Below are 16,907 nucleotides of genomic sequence, written 5' to 3'. Positions count from 1 at the left end.
CAATGTCCATCGGACCAGACCGAGACCAGCAATGCCCATCGGACCAGACCGAGACCAGCAATGCCCAGCAGACCAGACCAAGACCAGCAATGTTTATCAGACCAGATCGAGACCAGCAATGCCCATCAGACCAGACCGAGACCAGCAATGCCCATCAGACTAGACCGAGACCAGCAATGTCCATCAGACTAGACCGAGACCAGCAATGTCCATCGGACCAGATCGAGACCAGCAATGCCCATCAGACTAGACCGAGACCAGCAATGTCCATCGGACCAGACCAATATCAGCAATGCCCATTGGACTGGACAGAGACCAGTGATGTCCATCGGACTGGACCGAGACCAGCGACGCCCATTGGACTGGACCACCCCCTAGGTGAGTAAAATAAAGGTCTTTTTTTTACGTTCTACAGAGCGGCCTGGGCACTTATATACAGTATTCTGGAATGCTGTATATAAGGGCTCACTGGTGGTGGCTGCAGCTTATGGGGGAAAAACCTGTTGACAGGTTCCCTTTAAGATATAAGTACAGTTAAGAAAAAATAAGAAAAAAACCCCAAAACAATACTTCTATAAAATTTACCATTTTGGTGTGAGATTCCGAAATATTTTAAGTCCAAATAGAGGTCCTTGAAGGTCACCAGCTCCTAATTCTAACTGAAAGGAAAAAGGAAAGTGAATGAGTACAATCATAGACAAATGTCACGCACACCTGAGAGTATTCTTCTGTATCTAGCTTGGCTAATATTTCTTTATTTTTCATGCATTTGCAGTGTTATGGTGGAGTGACTGCCATCTGCGCTTTTGTTTATGTGCACACATTGTGGCGATTAACTAGCCACAGAAAACAATACAAAATTGTAAAAATGATTTAAGTAATAAAAAGCCATGCTTTCCTCTCACTGTACATAACGAAGGACAGATATAGTACTATATCTTGGTCTGACTCTGGTCTCTACCTCTAAATTATGTAAACACAGGCAGTGCTGTCTTCCAGTCTCTAAAAATAATTATAGCAACAGATAGTACTGCTTCACGGCTTCTTTCTTTAAATGATGCACAAATAGTACTGTTTGCTTGTCTCTACCTGTAAATCTTATAGGGATGTATAATACCGCCTCAGTCTCTAGGTAAACGATTAATGCAAACAGATACAATCCTGGTCTCCCCCATAAATTATTATCTCCTTGCAAATATTTCGTCATAAATACTACTAGATCTCGGTCTTTAAGCACAGATACTACTACATCACTGTCTCTGTAAATGATTTAGGCACCGAGAACACTGATCTGTCTCTTCATGTGAATGGTTTAGGCACATATAGTACTGTCTATCCTTGAAGATTATATTGGCACAGATAGAACTGCCTTGCTCTATCTGTACATAATTTCGGTACAGAGAACACTAATGCTTCTATTTGTAAATTATATAGACACAGATAGTACTGCCTTCCTGTCTCCCTTTGAAAACAATGAAGCACAGATACTACTACTTTACTCTCTGGCAAAATCAATTAGGTATATATAATACTGTATCTTGCTGAAAATTATTTAAGCACAGATACTACTAACTCTCTGTCACTTCTTGTCAATTATAAAGGCACATATAGTGCTGACTTCCTGTATTTGCAAATGAAATGATTTAGGAACTGACAGTGTCGGTTTTTTCAACTTGTAAAAAAATAAATAAAAAAAAAAAAATGTAGGCACAGATTGTACTGCTTCCCTGTCTCCACATACACATGATCTATGCAGAGGCATTTTTCTGTCTATTACACGAATATTTTAGAAAATAATTCAAATTTTGTTAAACATAGGGACAAAGCTGTTGTCGATTAACATGCAGCTCTTACATTTCTGTAAAATTTGGATTCTGTTTTACAAACCTCGTAGTGTTCAATATAGAAAGAACCGCAAAGACGCTAAGCTGAACTTTAACTGCAGCAATTTGTTTCTTCCTATGCAAAGGTTGTGTTTCCATTACTCGGAACAGAATAAATCAGTTCGGACACAAAGTCCTGGTCTATGAAGACATCATGGCAGCCGCTGAACATACTAATTCCGAATCAACAGAACTGCATTGTAAGAAAATGTATAGAGTGGAATTTAACAACTGGTTTGCAATATTTTTTGCAGAACCATCTCCCCCCTCCCCCCCACTAAAAACCGTATACCAGGGATCTCACACTGCATTCAGTACAATTCCAACTTTTTTTTTTGCTTTGCATATTCACATGTGGAGCCATATACTCGGGAGACTGACAAAGGTGAGCAGCAGCCAGCCACAAAAGCTGCAATATACATACCGCTCTATAATATGCTGATACATGCACATTTATTACGCTAGATCCTCCAACACACCTGCATTTTTTTAGTTCTTTCCTTGCATATGTATTTGAATAGTTTTCATAAAATATACATACCTTAAACACCAAGGATAAACAATACTTTACCCACCTCATTATCAGGGAAAGTTAGACCTACAGGAGACTTTATCATATTAGAAGAACATTTTGCTTTCTTCTGGAAACAGCATCCCTCTTGGCTACAGGCTGTTCTTGGCATTGCAACTCAGCCCCAAAAAGGGAATCTGTCAGCAGGTTTTTACTAACCCATTTCAAAGCAGCATGATATAAAGACAGACCCTGATTTCAGCGGGATCACTTACAGGTCTGCATGCTGGCATTTCGATACAATCATAGTTTTATCTAGTGTAGATCTAGCAGAGTTTGGAATGCCAAGCCCTGTATAACCCCACCCGCACCACTGATTGGCAGAAAAAAGCCAGTCAGTAAGGGGGGCGTGGTTGCATGAGGCTGCACAAGACAGCTAGTCCTGTAGTGACAATGTCTTGCTGATAAAAACACTGATTGTACTGAAACCACAGCAAGCTGCTGAGATCTCTGAAATTAGGGTCTCTGCCCCTACATCATGCTGCTCTCAGATTACATAGCAAAAACATGCTGACAGATTCCCTTTAAAGGTAATCTGTCACCAGGTTTTTGCCACCTAATCTGAGAGCAGCATAATGAAGAAGCAGAGATCATGATTCCAGCGGTGTTTCACTTACTGGGCTGCTTAGTATAGTTTTGCTAAAATCACTGTTTAATCAGCAGTAGATTATCATTACAGGATTACTTGGTGGGCTGCCAGGAAGTCCAGCATTTCATCTGTATAACTGCTAGAGCTGCAGCAGAGAATACATTGATTTGTATCAGAATGACAGCAAACAGCTCAGTAAGTGACACATCGCTGGAATCAGGGTCTCTGCCCCTACATCATGTTGATCTCAGATTACATAGCAAAAACCTGCAGACAGATTCTCTTTAAATGAATGCTACATTAGACGCAAGCCATAGAAAACACACTTTATCAGAAGCAGAGTTGCAAAAGACACCTTGTGGCAGGTCACAGGGTGCCTACAGCTCCGCAGTACCATGCCACATCTCCTTAGGTTATCTTAAGAATAGTTTTGAGGGGGACTCCACGTCAGAACGTGCAAACAGCCAACAAACCACCTTTCATTGCCGTTCACACAGGTGTGGATTTTTCCACCGTAGCTTGGAAAGCTGCTTCAATAAGTGACTGCAGTGGATTTCGGAACAGGTATTACACACTGATTAGCCCCGTTAAATCTGGCTAATTAGCAGGTGGAACCGCTAGAGTTCCTATGCAAAAACAGAACTGATTTTTTACGGAAAAAAAAAATCTTCATGTGAACATGTTCTCTACAGATATGAGGACTCAAAAGCCTAAAAGCAAAGGACTAAAATTCTGCAAACTCTATACAGTCGTATCGCAGCCATATTTTATGTCTTTTACTTTTTGTTATCGTAAATGAATTTGGCTAACAGAAATTAGAGGATAGATAAAAGGGAATATGACTGCAGGGTCAGACTACGCAGGGTTTGTAGAGGAGCTGGAGGAATAGGTTTTTTTTTTAATCACAACCATTTGCAAAGTTGTTCCATTTTTAGATTCTTGCATAAGCTTTAAATTACCATAAATGTGAACAAGAAGTTAAGCTTTTTCCAGATTTTTTCTCCCCTGATTTTAGTCAGTTATCAATACACTTTTAAACCAGGTTCACTCTCATCTTAGATATGGTGATAAGGATTGTCTTCTATTACCTTTTTGCAAATTTTTGACTTTTTTTTTTAATACTTCTATTCCTTGTCAGTATTCTTTTCCCATGTGACTTATCTGACACCGCATCCCAAGCGAACGGGGAAAAAAAGCAGTCTTGGTATTGTGAAATCTGTCACATTCGGTGCTGATCTGAGTCTTTTTAGACCTATGACCCGGAAATGACATTGGAAGGACGATCCCGGTACGAGTACAAATGCAGTACTGCCTTTCTGTCCTTCATACACATTGTCCACTAAGTGTGGTGTATATTGACAAAAACGCTCAAATTGGAAATATATTCAATGACCCCCTCACCGGGTGTACATACAACTATGCCACTCCTAAGTGGCAACCCCCAAGAATGCTGGATAAACAATTGCAAACCAGTATGTATTTCATTTTTTTGTATATTTTACAGCTGGAGTGATGTTTCTAATCTAAGTCCCCTGCCCTTAAGGGGGCTTTACACACAACGACATCGCTAACGATATATCGTCGGGGTCACGTCATTAGTGACACACATCCGGCGCCGTAAGCGATATCGTTGTGTGTGACTAAAAGGAGCGACGATCAACGATCGCAAAAGTGTCAAAAATCGTTGATCGTTGACACGTCGCTCCTTTTGATAATATCGTTGGTGGGGCATGCCGCTGGTTGTTCGTCGTTCCTGCGGTGTCACACATCGCTGTGTGAGACACCGCAGGAATGACCAACATCAACCTACCTGCGTCCTCCGGCAATGGGGAAAGAAGGAGGTGGGCAGCATGTTCCGGCCGCTCATCTCCGCCCCTCCTCTTCTATTGGGCGGCTGTTTTGTGACGTCGCTGTGACACCAAACGCACCTCCCCCTTGAAGGAGGGATTGTTCGGCAGCAACAGCGATGTCGCTGAACAGGTATGTGCGTGTGACGCTGCCGTAGCGATATTGTTCGCTACGGCAGCGATCACCACATATCGCACGAACGACGGGGGCGGGTGCTATCACTCGCGACATGGCTAGCAATCGCTAGCGATGTAGCAGCGTGTAAAGCACCCTTTACTCTCCTACTTACCAGCCGCCGACTTTACCTTCAATCGCCGTCACTCTCATCAGTCTCTGGCAGTTAGGGACCTGCCAGCAGGTCCAATGTTTCATGCAGAGGCGGGAGGTCACAACTTAATGTAAGTCTATGAGAGCGTTGTTCTGGCTCCCATAGACTTACACTGAGCACTTGTGATGTAACTTCTGACTTCCAACCAGTAACAAGTTGGGGGTCACAAGATGGCATCGTGAGACCGGAGCAGCTTCGCTAAAAGGTGAAGATGCCGGAGGGTGAGTACCAGACTAAAAGCATGGACCTTAGAGTAAAAGCACCACTACATTAGTAAAAAAAAAAAAATCCTCAAACACCACTGAAAAGGTGCTTTAATGACAAACGGATCTCCAATAAATCAGTGGGCTACTGTGATAACTAATTAATGATGGGCGAACCCAAACCGTAAAGTTCATGATCCATACCAGATGCCTAGTGTCCATGTACAGACCCAGAAGAATTACGGTACTTCTTGGGGAAATCAGTGTAACGTTTCAGAAATTTGACAAAAATAAAAAAATAAAGAAAATGAGGAATAAAGCAGGAGTGTTTCTACTCATCGACTTTCCCTGCAACTGTCTCACTGCTTCCGGGTCTGCTCATTAACTCTCATATATATTCACTGTTTCTCCCACCCACAGGCAGTCCCGGCATCTTTCATCGGTTGCAGTCAGACTGTACCCCACTCTGTGTGACAGTGTCTGTGATTCGTTGGAATCACATACGCTGTCTGCGTTCCTATAGTGATGTAAAAATAAATTTTAAAAAAATGGCGTAGGGTCCCCCATATTGTGATACCCAGCTGCAGGCCCCAGTCGTGCACTTATCTTGGCTGTGTATTAAAATATGAGGAAGCCCAATAACCATTGACCTCCCTAAGCCTGAGAATACTAGTCCCACGTTGTTTGGCTTTATCTTGGCTGGGTATCAAAGTTGGGGGGAATCGCATGTTATTTTTTTATTATTTATTTAAATAATTTAAAAAAGTGCCGCATAGGGTCACTCTTATTTTGATACACAGCCAAGATAAAGCACACGGCTGGGGGCTGCAGCCTGTAGCTTTATCTGCGTTGGGTATCAAATACGGGGGGGGGGGGGGGATTCTGCGCCAATTTTATTTTTACACCACTATAGGGATGCAGACAGCGTTTGTGATTCCAACCAATGACAGATGCTGTCACGCAGGGTGGGGGTGTGGTCTGACTGCAACCAACCAAAAGATGCTGGGACTGGCAGTGGGCGGGGAAGCCGTGAATATGTATGAGGGTTAATGAGCAAACAGGAAGCAGTGTGACACCACGTGGGAGACTGGTAAGTATAACTGTTCTGTTCTAATCACCCTAGCCATTTCTACCACCATTTACAGCTCAATGTTCATGCCCCCCATAGACTTATTTGGGGTTCAGCGTCTGGTCCCGAACCCGCCGAACGCAAACGTCTGCAAGTTTGCACGTGTCTAGTGATAACCCAATACATAGTTAAAAAATAAAATAACTTTGCAGACAGCGATGCTGACAGTGACGGGTGATGCAATCTTGGCCCAATATTGCAGAATATGCACATTATCTATAGATACAAGTTCATTATTGATAGGTATTGGACCTTAAATACGCAAACCGCAATACTTGATTCATTTTTGGTGACCACCCATTCAGAGGATGAATGTACAAGGAATTAAAAAACCTAAATCAGAGCACGAGTGCGAGCCCCCCACAGATCTGGAAGGTTACAGCTCCTGAATAACGTAAATCAGTTAAATGTCTTCGTCTTTCATCCTAGATGGAAACATTCTGGCTCTCGGCCACCGCCCCATTCAACCCTTAAATTATAGCCGGTGTATCTTATTCAATCTCATCTCTTGACTTGGCAGCGGAGTCTCACTTCTTTGCCGGGCCTGGCGCTCTGGAATAAAAGGAGAGAGGTCTCTCTGGAGAAGACCCGGCTGTCTGATAACTGACTCTTCTCCTTTCTGAATCTAATTAAGGGTCTTTGGATGAATCGCTGCTTTTTTGCATTTCCATTTGGTTACACTCCACTGTATTTTAGGTCTCACAGGTGGCTCCAGACTGCTCTCCAGAGTCTCATGTTAAACCATGTCAGCAGTTCTGCTTGAGCGCAGCCTTTGAAGTTGGAGCGAGAGCTTCCACAGTCTCATTTTCTATACTGTGGGTGACTTTCACTTCGGCTTTTCAATGTTAATCTGACATTCTTCAGTCTCAGCAGTACCAAACGCTTGTTAAAGATGCAGTATTTATATACTCACTAAAAATTACAGACAGAGCTGGGAACACTTAAAGGGACACTAAACCTTGAGATGAATGAGAAACACTCAGAAGGAGAACAGCTATTTGTCAGGCGCCAAGACTTTCTCCAAGCTCCAGAAATGTTCTCTCTCCTATTGGTCTCATCCATCTTCAGATTGCAGAGGACCAGGGTTTGGCTAAAAGGGGCTGGTTAATCTGCAGTTGGATAATTCAGAGGCAAGCCTTATCGCGGGCAAAAATAATCAACCCTTCCCCCTTCAACCCTTAATTATTGCTTCACATGCCTTAGCACTGGTGGAGGATAAATAACTGGTGGGTGCTTCATGTGTATTACCACTGGTGAAAGATAAATAACTGGTGGGTGCTTCATGTGCATTAGCACTGGTGGAGGATAAATAACTGGTGGGTGCTTCATGTGCATTAGCACTGATGGAAGATAAATAACTGGTGGGTGCTTCATGTGCACTAGCAATGGTGGAGGATAAATAACTGGTGGGTGCTTCATGTGCATTAGCACTGGTAGAGGATAAATAAATGGTGGGTGATTCATGTGCATTAGCACTAGTGGAGGATAAATAAGTTGTGGGTGCTTCATGTGCATTAGCACTGGTGGAAGATAAATAACTGGTGGGTGCTTCATGTGTATTACCACTGGTGGAGGATAAATAACTGGTGGGTGCTTCATGTGCTTTAGCACTGGTGGAAGATAAATAACTGGTGGGTGCTTCATGTACATTAGCACTGGTGGAGGATAAATAACTGGTGGGTGCTTCATGTGCATTAGCACTGGCAGAGGATAAATAAATGGTGGGTGATTCATGTGCATTAGCACTGGTGGAAGATAAATAACTGGTGGTTGCTTCATGTGCATTAGCACTGGTGGAGGATAAATAACTGGTGGGTGCTTCATGTGCATTAGCACTGATGGAAGATAAATAACTGGTGGGTGCTTCATGTGCATTAGCACTGGTGGAGGATAAATAACTGGTGGGTGCTTCATGTGCTTTAGCACTGGTGGAAGATAAATAACTGGTGGGTGCTTCATGTGCATTAGCACTGGTAGAGGATAAATAACTGGTGGGTGCTTCATGTGCATTAGCACTGGTAGAGGATAAATAAATGGTGGGTGATTCATGTGCATTAGCACTAGTGGGAGGATAAATAAGTTGTGGGTGCTTCATGTGCATTAGCACTGGTGGAGGATAAATAACTGGTGGGTGCTTCATGTGCTTTAGCACTGGTGGAAGATAAATAACTGGTGGGTGCTTCATGTGCATTAGCACTGGTGGAGGATAAATAACTGGTGGGTGCTTCATGTGCATTTGCACTAGTGGAGGATAAATAAGTTGTGGGTGCTTCATGTGCATTAGCAGTGGTGGAGGATAAATAACTGGTGGGTGCTTAATTTTTTTTTTTATAGAATATATAATGGAAATTGATGTGCAATATATTTTAAAGGGAACCTGACATGTCCAGAAATGCTGTTTACCTACAGATATAAGGTAAGGCTGTGTGCACACGATGCGTTTTTTACCGCGGAAACGCTGCGTTTTGAACCGCAGCGTTTCAGTGGCAAATTGCATGCGTTCAGCTTTCCCAGCAAAGTGTATGGGAAAGCTGAAAAATCAGTGCACATGCTGCGTTTCTTTCCGCAGCGTTTTGGATGCCAAAAATCGGTGCGGAAAGAAAAGCAGCATGTCACTTCTTTTGTGCGTTGTGGCTGCGTTCTCTCCCCCATTGAAATCAATGATGTGGGGTCAGAACGCAGCCACAACGCATGGACCTGCTTTTTTGTTGCGGTCCGCGGCCTTTGTCGGCACGCCAGAACGCAGGCATTTACCTGGAAGTGAGGTCAAGAGGCTTCCTGTTGACCTCACTTCCTGGCAAAGCCCCCGGTGTCGCCAAAGTGCCCGCCCCGACCCCCGACCCCCCTCCCGAAAATCCAACATGGCCGCGCGCACAGTAGCGCACCGGCCGCCCTGCTCCTATGATTTCTGTCGCATGTGCAATAACACATGCGACAGAAAACTGTTCCCCAGGCCCTGCCCGTTCACCCCCTATTCCCCCCGGTGTCATACATACCTGTCCGGTCGCAGCGCTGATCCCCCGCGGCCCCCTCCTCCTTCAGTGCACGCTGGCCGGTCACATGAGCAGAGCAGCTGACAGCCAGCACTGTGTTCAGAGAGCTGTGCTGGCTGCTCGCAGTCTGCAGCTGTGACCCGGGGAGAGTGGGTGCAGATTTTTGCACCCACTCTCCTCAAATGGAGGGTCTGCCCTCCTAGAAAATGGGGGATACGTTCCCTGAACGTGCCCCCATATTCTAGAAGGTCCAGAGGCGACGTGGGACATCCATATGGATTTCTGCGGACCCATTTTTTTTTATTAAATTGGAGAACAAGGGAATGATTTGGGGAGTGTTTTTTCTAATAAAACATTTTTTGTTGTCTTTCTTTGCTTTTGTTTACTGTCAATTAGTTATGTCGGGTGTCTGATAGACGCCGTGACATCACTAATTGCTGGGCTTGATGCCAGGTGACATTACACATCTGGTATCAACCCCATTTATTACCCCGTTAGCCAACGCACCAGGGCGCGGGATGAGTTGGGGCGAAGCGCCAGGATTGGCGCATCTAATGGATGCGCCACTTCTGGGGCGGCTGCGGCCTGCTATTTTTAGGCTGGGAAGAGTCCAATAACCATGGCTCTTCCCACCCTGAGAATACCAGACCCCAGCTGTCAGCTTCACCTTGGCTGGTGATCTAATTTGGGGGGACCCCATGTTATTTTTTTTTTTATTCTTTATTTATAAATAAAAAAAAAAACATGGGGAGCCCTCCAAATTGATCACCAGCCAAGATGAAGCTGCCAGCTGTGGTTTGCAGGCTACAGCTGTCTGCTTTACCCTGACTGGCTATCAAAAATAGGGGGGACCCCACGCCATTTTTTTCATTTTTTTTTTTTTTTTTTATTAGATAAATACTAAGCTAGGCACCCTTTAGTGCCACATGAAAGGTACTAAAGGTGCCAGCTTAGAATATGCTGGCGGGGGTAGGACGTTCTATATATTTGACATCCCTTCATCCATTGACGCTTTTTAGGCTGTGTGTCCACAATCAGGGTTTGCAGCGTTATGGGCGCTGAGTGTTTTCCCTGCGTCCATAACGCTGCGTTGTGCAGTAGAAGCACAGTGGAAGGATTTTCGGAGATCCCATGCCCACTGTGCTTCTTTTCTCCGCAGCATAAACTGACCGGTAGCGTGGCTTCCCGAGCCTCAGCATGTCAATTTATGCTGCGGAGACGAGTGTTCTCTGCAGGTAGTATAGAGCTCCACAGCAGCCTGAACCCAAATCGTGGGCATGGGCAGCTGCAGGAAGGCTGACACTGTGTACTAGACGCCGTGTCGCTGGATCATGGCCACATAGCCTTAGGCCCCTTTCACACGTCAGTGATTCTGGGACGTTTGTGCTTTTTTTTAAACGTACCAGAATCACTGACATACGCAGACCCATTATAATGAATGGGTCTGCTCACACATCAGTGATTTTTCACTGCACGTGTCTCCATGCGGCGTACCCGCGTGTGCGTGATTGCCGCACGGAGACATGTCCATTTTTTTCTGGCATCACTGATGTCCCACGGACCACGCAGTGGTGTGATCCGTGAAACACGTGCCAGAAAAAAACGTGCTTTTAAAATAAAAAACATTTTAACTCACCCGGCTCCAGCGATGTCCTCTGCAGCCCGTCCTCCCTGTTCCTTCTGTGCCGGCTCATTATTGTCGCGCATATTCATGATGCACGACACAGCAAACCCGGAACCAGCTGCTGCGGGGGTCAGCGCCGGCCGGATGCTGCACCGCGGGAGCGATCAGCACCATGGAGAGCGGGAGCGGGCGCAGGTGAGTTAATCTCTAAGTGCAATCACGGGCCACGGAGAACGGAGCCCGGATTGCACTTAGACAACCCACGTGTGCCGTGATTCACGGCACACAGAGGGACATGTGCGTGTTTTACACGCCAGTGAAAAACGTCAGTGTTTTCACTGACGTGTGAAACGGGCCTAAAAGTGAGAATATTGTTGCTACAGCAACATTTTGGGTGAAGTAGCTGTGGATTCAAAATGCTTAATATACTCCTGAATAAAATCCTTGATGGGTGCAGATTCCAAAATGGGGTCACTTGTGGGGGTTTTCTGACGTATAGGTACCTAAGGGGCTTGGTGCGCGAAGTTTATTTCAACTTTTCCAAAATTCAAATGGTGCTCCTTCCATTCCAAGCCCTCCCATTTATCCAAACAGAATGTGGAGAAGAAGGAAATGACATCACAGGTTTTTTTTTCCAAAGGTCTGTGTTCAACCAACTTTATTATCACTGACAAGTCTTAAAAAACGCACCTAAAAAAACGCATGAAAAACGCATGAAAAACGCATGAAAAACGCATGAAAAACGCATGAAAAACGCATGCGTTTTCGATGCGTTGTTTCTCAAAAAGCATTGTTTACAATTCTCCCCTCTGCCAGAGGGTGCGTTTTTTTCCGCGCGGAAAAAAAAGCAACGTGTGCACATACCCTAAATCTACATGCAAACCATGTAGTCGGTTTAGTGGAAATGCGGCTAAAGGGAGAAAATGAAATTTTAATCACCACATAACCGCTTTATCCAAGTCACTTGGGTGGGGGACCATTCATGTCGGTGCTCATTATACTGTGAGCATGCTGTAATCAATCCCGACATACTGATTGACCGCCTACGCTGCACGCGCACACACACACACACACACACACACACACACACACACACACACACACACAGCTAGCTCCACATGTGGGGAATGATTACAGTGTGGTTACAGGGAAAATAAAACTTCCTTTTCTCCCTGTAGCTGCACTTCCAGTAAACCACCTGCACAGTATTTTCCCTATGTCTGTGGTTAAATAGTATTTCCAGGCCCAATACATTCCCTTTAACTCCAGTCCCAACTTTCATGCTCATCTTATGCCACTTGCATATTCTGTTGTTGTGGAAGGCGGGAGAAGGGTTATATGGATTCTTATTGCAGTACAGAATTTTTTATGCAAGTTTGCCTTTGGCTACATGGAGTCTGTGCAATTAGCTGCAAATGCATTCTCCAGAAACCACATTTTATAACAGCTACATAAAAGCTGGAAATCAGCTATTTATATGAAGGGTCATTGGTTATCACATTCAGGGAATGAGAAGAGGAAAACACACCAAGCATGCACATATATGCATCTGCGGTGGTCAGTCTGTGCATCTATACATCTATCATATCCAATTATCTATACACAAATCCCAAGTCAGTTTGTAACCTTGATCTACTCTATTTTACAATGAAAATCCAAATTTCACTTTCTCAGACGTCTCTTTCCAGTTCTACCTATTCATAAATCTCAACAGGTCAGGGAAAGTCTTAAAGAGAACCTGTCAGGTGTAATATGCACGCATAACCATGAGCAGTTTTGGGTGTAAATTACTAATCCCTGCCTAACCGTCCCTGTATACACTAGCATGGATAAAGAGATCTGTAGAAAAAGTGTTTCTACCTATCTTTTATCTTATGCTAATGAGCGTGGGGACTAGTCCCCTGGCCTGTCGCCCCTCATTAGCATTTTAGCACAACCTTGTGGGCATCCTAACATGCTAATGAATGCGCAGCGTCACAGGATGATCTCGCTCACCTCTCCGCTGCCATCGCGTCCCACTCCGGGGTCATCCGCACTATGAAGCCGGGTGTACGTGTCCTGGCTTCAAACTCAAGTAGTGCACATGACCCAAACTCCGGGGTCATGCACACTGAGCCGAAATCCAGCATCAGGCGGCGGAGAGGCGAGTGAGATCAACCTGTGACGCTGCACATTCATTAGCATGTTAGCACGCCCACAGGGGCGTACTAACATGCTAATTGGTGCGACTAGCAAAGGAAGCAGCGCCCTTGGGACTAGTCCCTGAGCTCATTAGCATACGATAAAAGATATTTTGAAAACCTTTTTCTAAAGATCTCTATCTATACCAGTGTATACAGGGGCGATTAGGCAGGTATTAGCAATATGCACCCAGAACTGCTCGTGGTTCTGGGTGCATATTGGACCTGACAGCTTCCCTTTAACAATAGGGGCAGTGAGTTCCAAAGTATGGAGGAAGCACAGGAGAAATCTGATGGAGCAGACAAGAGGGAAGCAAAAAAAGAAGGTTTTGTGTGGGATGGAGAATAACTGCGTTGGAAGCAGGAGAGTAGTTAGAGATCTATGGGGTATGTGGAGGGGACAAATTAAGGACAGTCTTATAAATCCCCACAGAATAGATATTCAGCTGATAGTCAATAAAAAAATTGGCAAATGAAGAAGTGGTGGAATAATTGGACAACGGATTTGGGGATATATAGGTGAATCATACTACGAACACATATACACCCCTACGCACAACAACTACATGCTATACATACACCCACTACACACACACACACACACACTCACCACACCGACATACACACTCCCAACACCCACATGCTATAAACATACCCACTACACACACACATACACCACACCCACATGATATACACACACCCACTACACATATTTACAGACTCCCCATACCCACATACACTTTGACCACACCCACATACTACACACCACACCCACATGCTATAAACATACCCACTACACACATTTACACCCACACACACACAGACACACATACAAGCTATACACACACCCACTACTGACATTTACACACACACACACACACAACCACATGCTATACACACATTTACACACACTCACCACACCCACATACTACACACACATCAAACCCACATACTACATACATATACACACACTCATCACACCCACATACTACACATATACACACTCACCACACCCACATACTACACATATACACACTCACCACACCCACATACTACACATATACACACTCACCACACCCACATACTACACATATACACACTCACCACACACACATACTACCTACATACACTCACCACACCCACATACTACACAAACACACACACTCACCACACCCACATACTACATACATACTCACCACACCCACATACATACTACATACATTCACCACATGCACATACTACACACATACACATTAATCACACCCACATATAAACACACACTCCTCACACCCACATACTACACATATACACACTCATCACACCCACATACTACACACATACACATTCATCACACCCACATATACACACACACACTACACATATTTACAGACTCCCCATACCCACATACACTTTGACCACACCCACATACTACACACCACACCCACATGCTATAAACATACCCACTACACACATTTACACCCACACACACACAGACACACATACAAGCTATACACACACCCACTACTGACATTTACACACACACACACAACCACATGCTATACACACATTTACACACACTCACCACACCCACATACTACACACATACACACACACATCAAACCCACATACTACATACATATATACACACTTATCACACCCACATACTACACATATACACACTCACCACACCCACATACTACACATATACACACTCACCACACCCACATACTACACATATACACACTCACCACACACACATACTACCTACATACACTCACCACACCCACATACTACACAAACACACACACTCACCACACCCACATACTACATACATACTCACCACACACACATACATACTACATACATTCACCACATGCACATACTACACACACACATTCATCACACCCACATATAAACACACACTCCTCACACCCACATACTACACATATACACATTCATCACACCCACATATACACACACACACTCCTCACACCCACATACTACACATATACACACTCACCACACCCACATACTACCTACATACTCACCACACCCACATACTACACAAACACACACACACTCACCACACCCACATACTACACATATACACACTCACCACACCCACATACTACCTACATACACTCACTACACCCACATACTACACAAACACACACACACACTCACCACACCCACATACTACACACATACCACACCCACATACATACTACACACATTCACCACACCCACATACTACACACATACACATTCATCACACCCACATACTACACACATATATACACACACTCATCACACCCACATACACACACTCATCACACCCACATATTACATATATACACACACATCACACCCACATACTACACACATATATACACACTCATCACACCCACATACACACACACACTCATCACACCCACATACTACATATATACACACACATCACACCCATATACTACACATAAACACACACACACACACACACACACACACTACACAAACACACACCCACACTTACCACACCCACATACTACATATATACACACACATCACACCCACATACTACACAAACACACAACACAAACACACACACTTACCACACCCACATACTACACACATACTCACCACACCCACATACATACTACACACACTCACCACACCCACATACTACACATATACACACTCACCACACCCACATACTACCTACATACACTCACTACACCCACATACTACACAAACACACACACACTCACCACACCCACATACTACACACATACCACACCCACATACATACTACACACATTCACCACACCCACATACTACACACATACACATTCATCACACCCACATACTACACACATATATACACACACTCATCACACCCACATACACACACTCATCACACCCACATATTACATATATACACACACATCACACCCACATACTACACACATATATACACACACTCATCACACCCACATACACACACACACTCATCACACCCACATACTACATATATACACACACATCACACCCATATACTACACATAAACACACACACACACACACACACACACACACACACACACACACACACACACTACACAAACACACACCCACACTTACCACACCCACATACTACATATATACACACACATCACACCCACATACTACACAAACACACAACACAAACACACACACTTACCACACCCACATACTACACACATACTCACCACACCCACATACATACTACACACATTCACCACACCCACATACTACACACATACACATTCATCACACCCACATACTACACACATATACACACACACTCATCACACCCACATACTACCTACATACACTCACCACACCCACATACTACCTACATACACTCACCACACCCACATACTACCTACATACACTCACCACACCCACATACTACCTACATACACTCACCACACCCACATACTACACACACTCACCACACCCACATACTACACACATACTCACCACACCCATATACATACTACACACATTCACCACACCC

At 44.3% G+C, this 16,907-nt stretch overlaps 1 protein-coding gene across 1 annotated transcript in view; it reads right to left on the bottom strand.

Moving 5' to 3' along the window:
- Positions 1–16,907, bottom strand: part of DNAJC11 (DnaJ heat shock protein family (Hsp40) member C11) — a 209,611-nt gene that overhangs the window by 33,239 nt on the left and 159,465 nt on the right. Inside the window, exon 7 of the mRNA XM_075328892.1 lies at positions 586–659. Within this exon, the coding sequence (XP_075185007.1) occupies positions 586–659 (74 nt within the window). The remainder of the gene's footprint in view (positions 1–585; positions 660–16,907) is intronic.

The sequence above is a fragment of the Anomaloglossus baeobatrachus genome, chromosome 11 (genome assembly GCF_048569485.1).
Source record: "Anomaloglossus baeobatrachus isolate aAnoBae1 chromosome 11, aAnoBae1.hap1, whole genome shotgun sequence".
NCBI lineage: Eukaryota > Metazoa > Chordata > Amphibia > Anura > Aromobatidae > Anomaloglossus > Anomaloglossus baeobatrachus.
The sequence above is the reverse complement of the archived record's forward strand: the minus strand, read 5'-3'. Positions and strand labels throughout refer to the sequence as shown.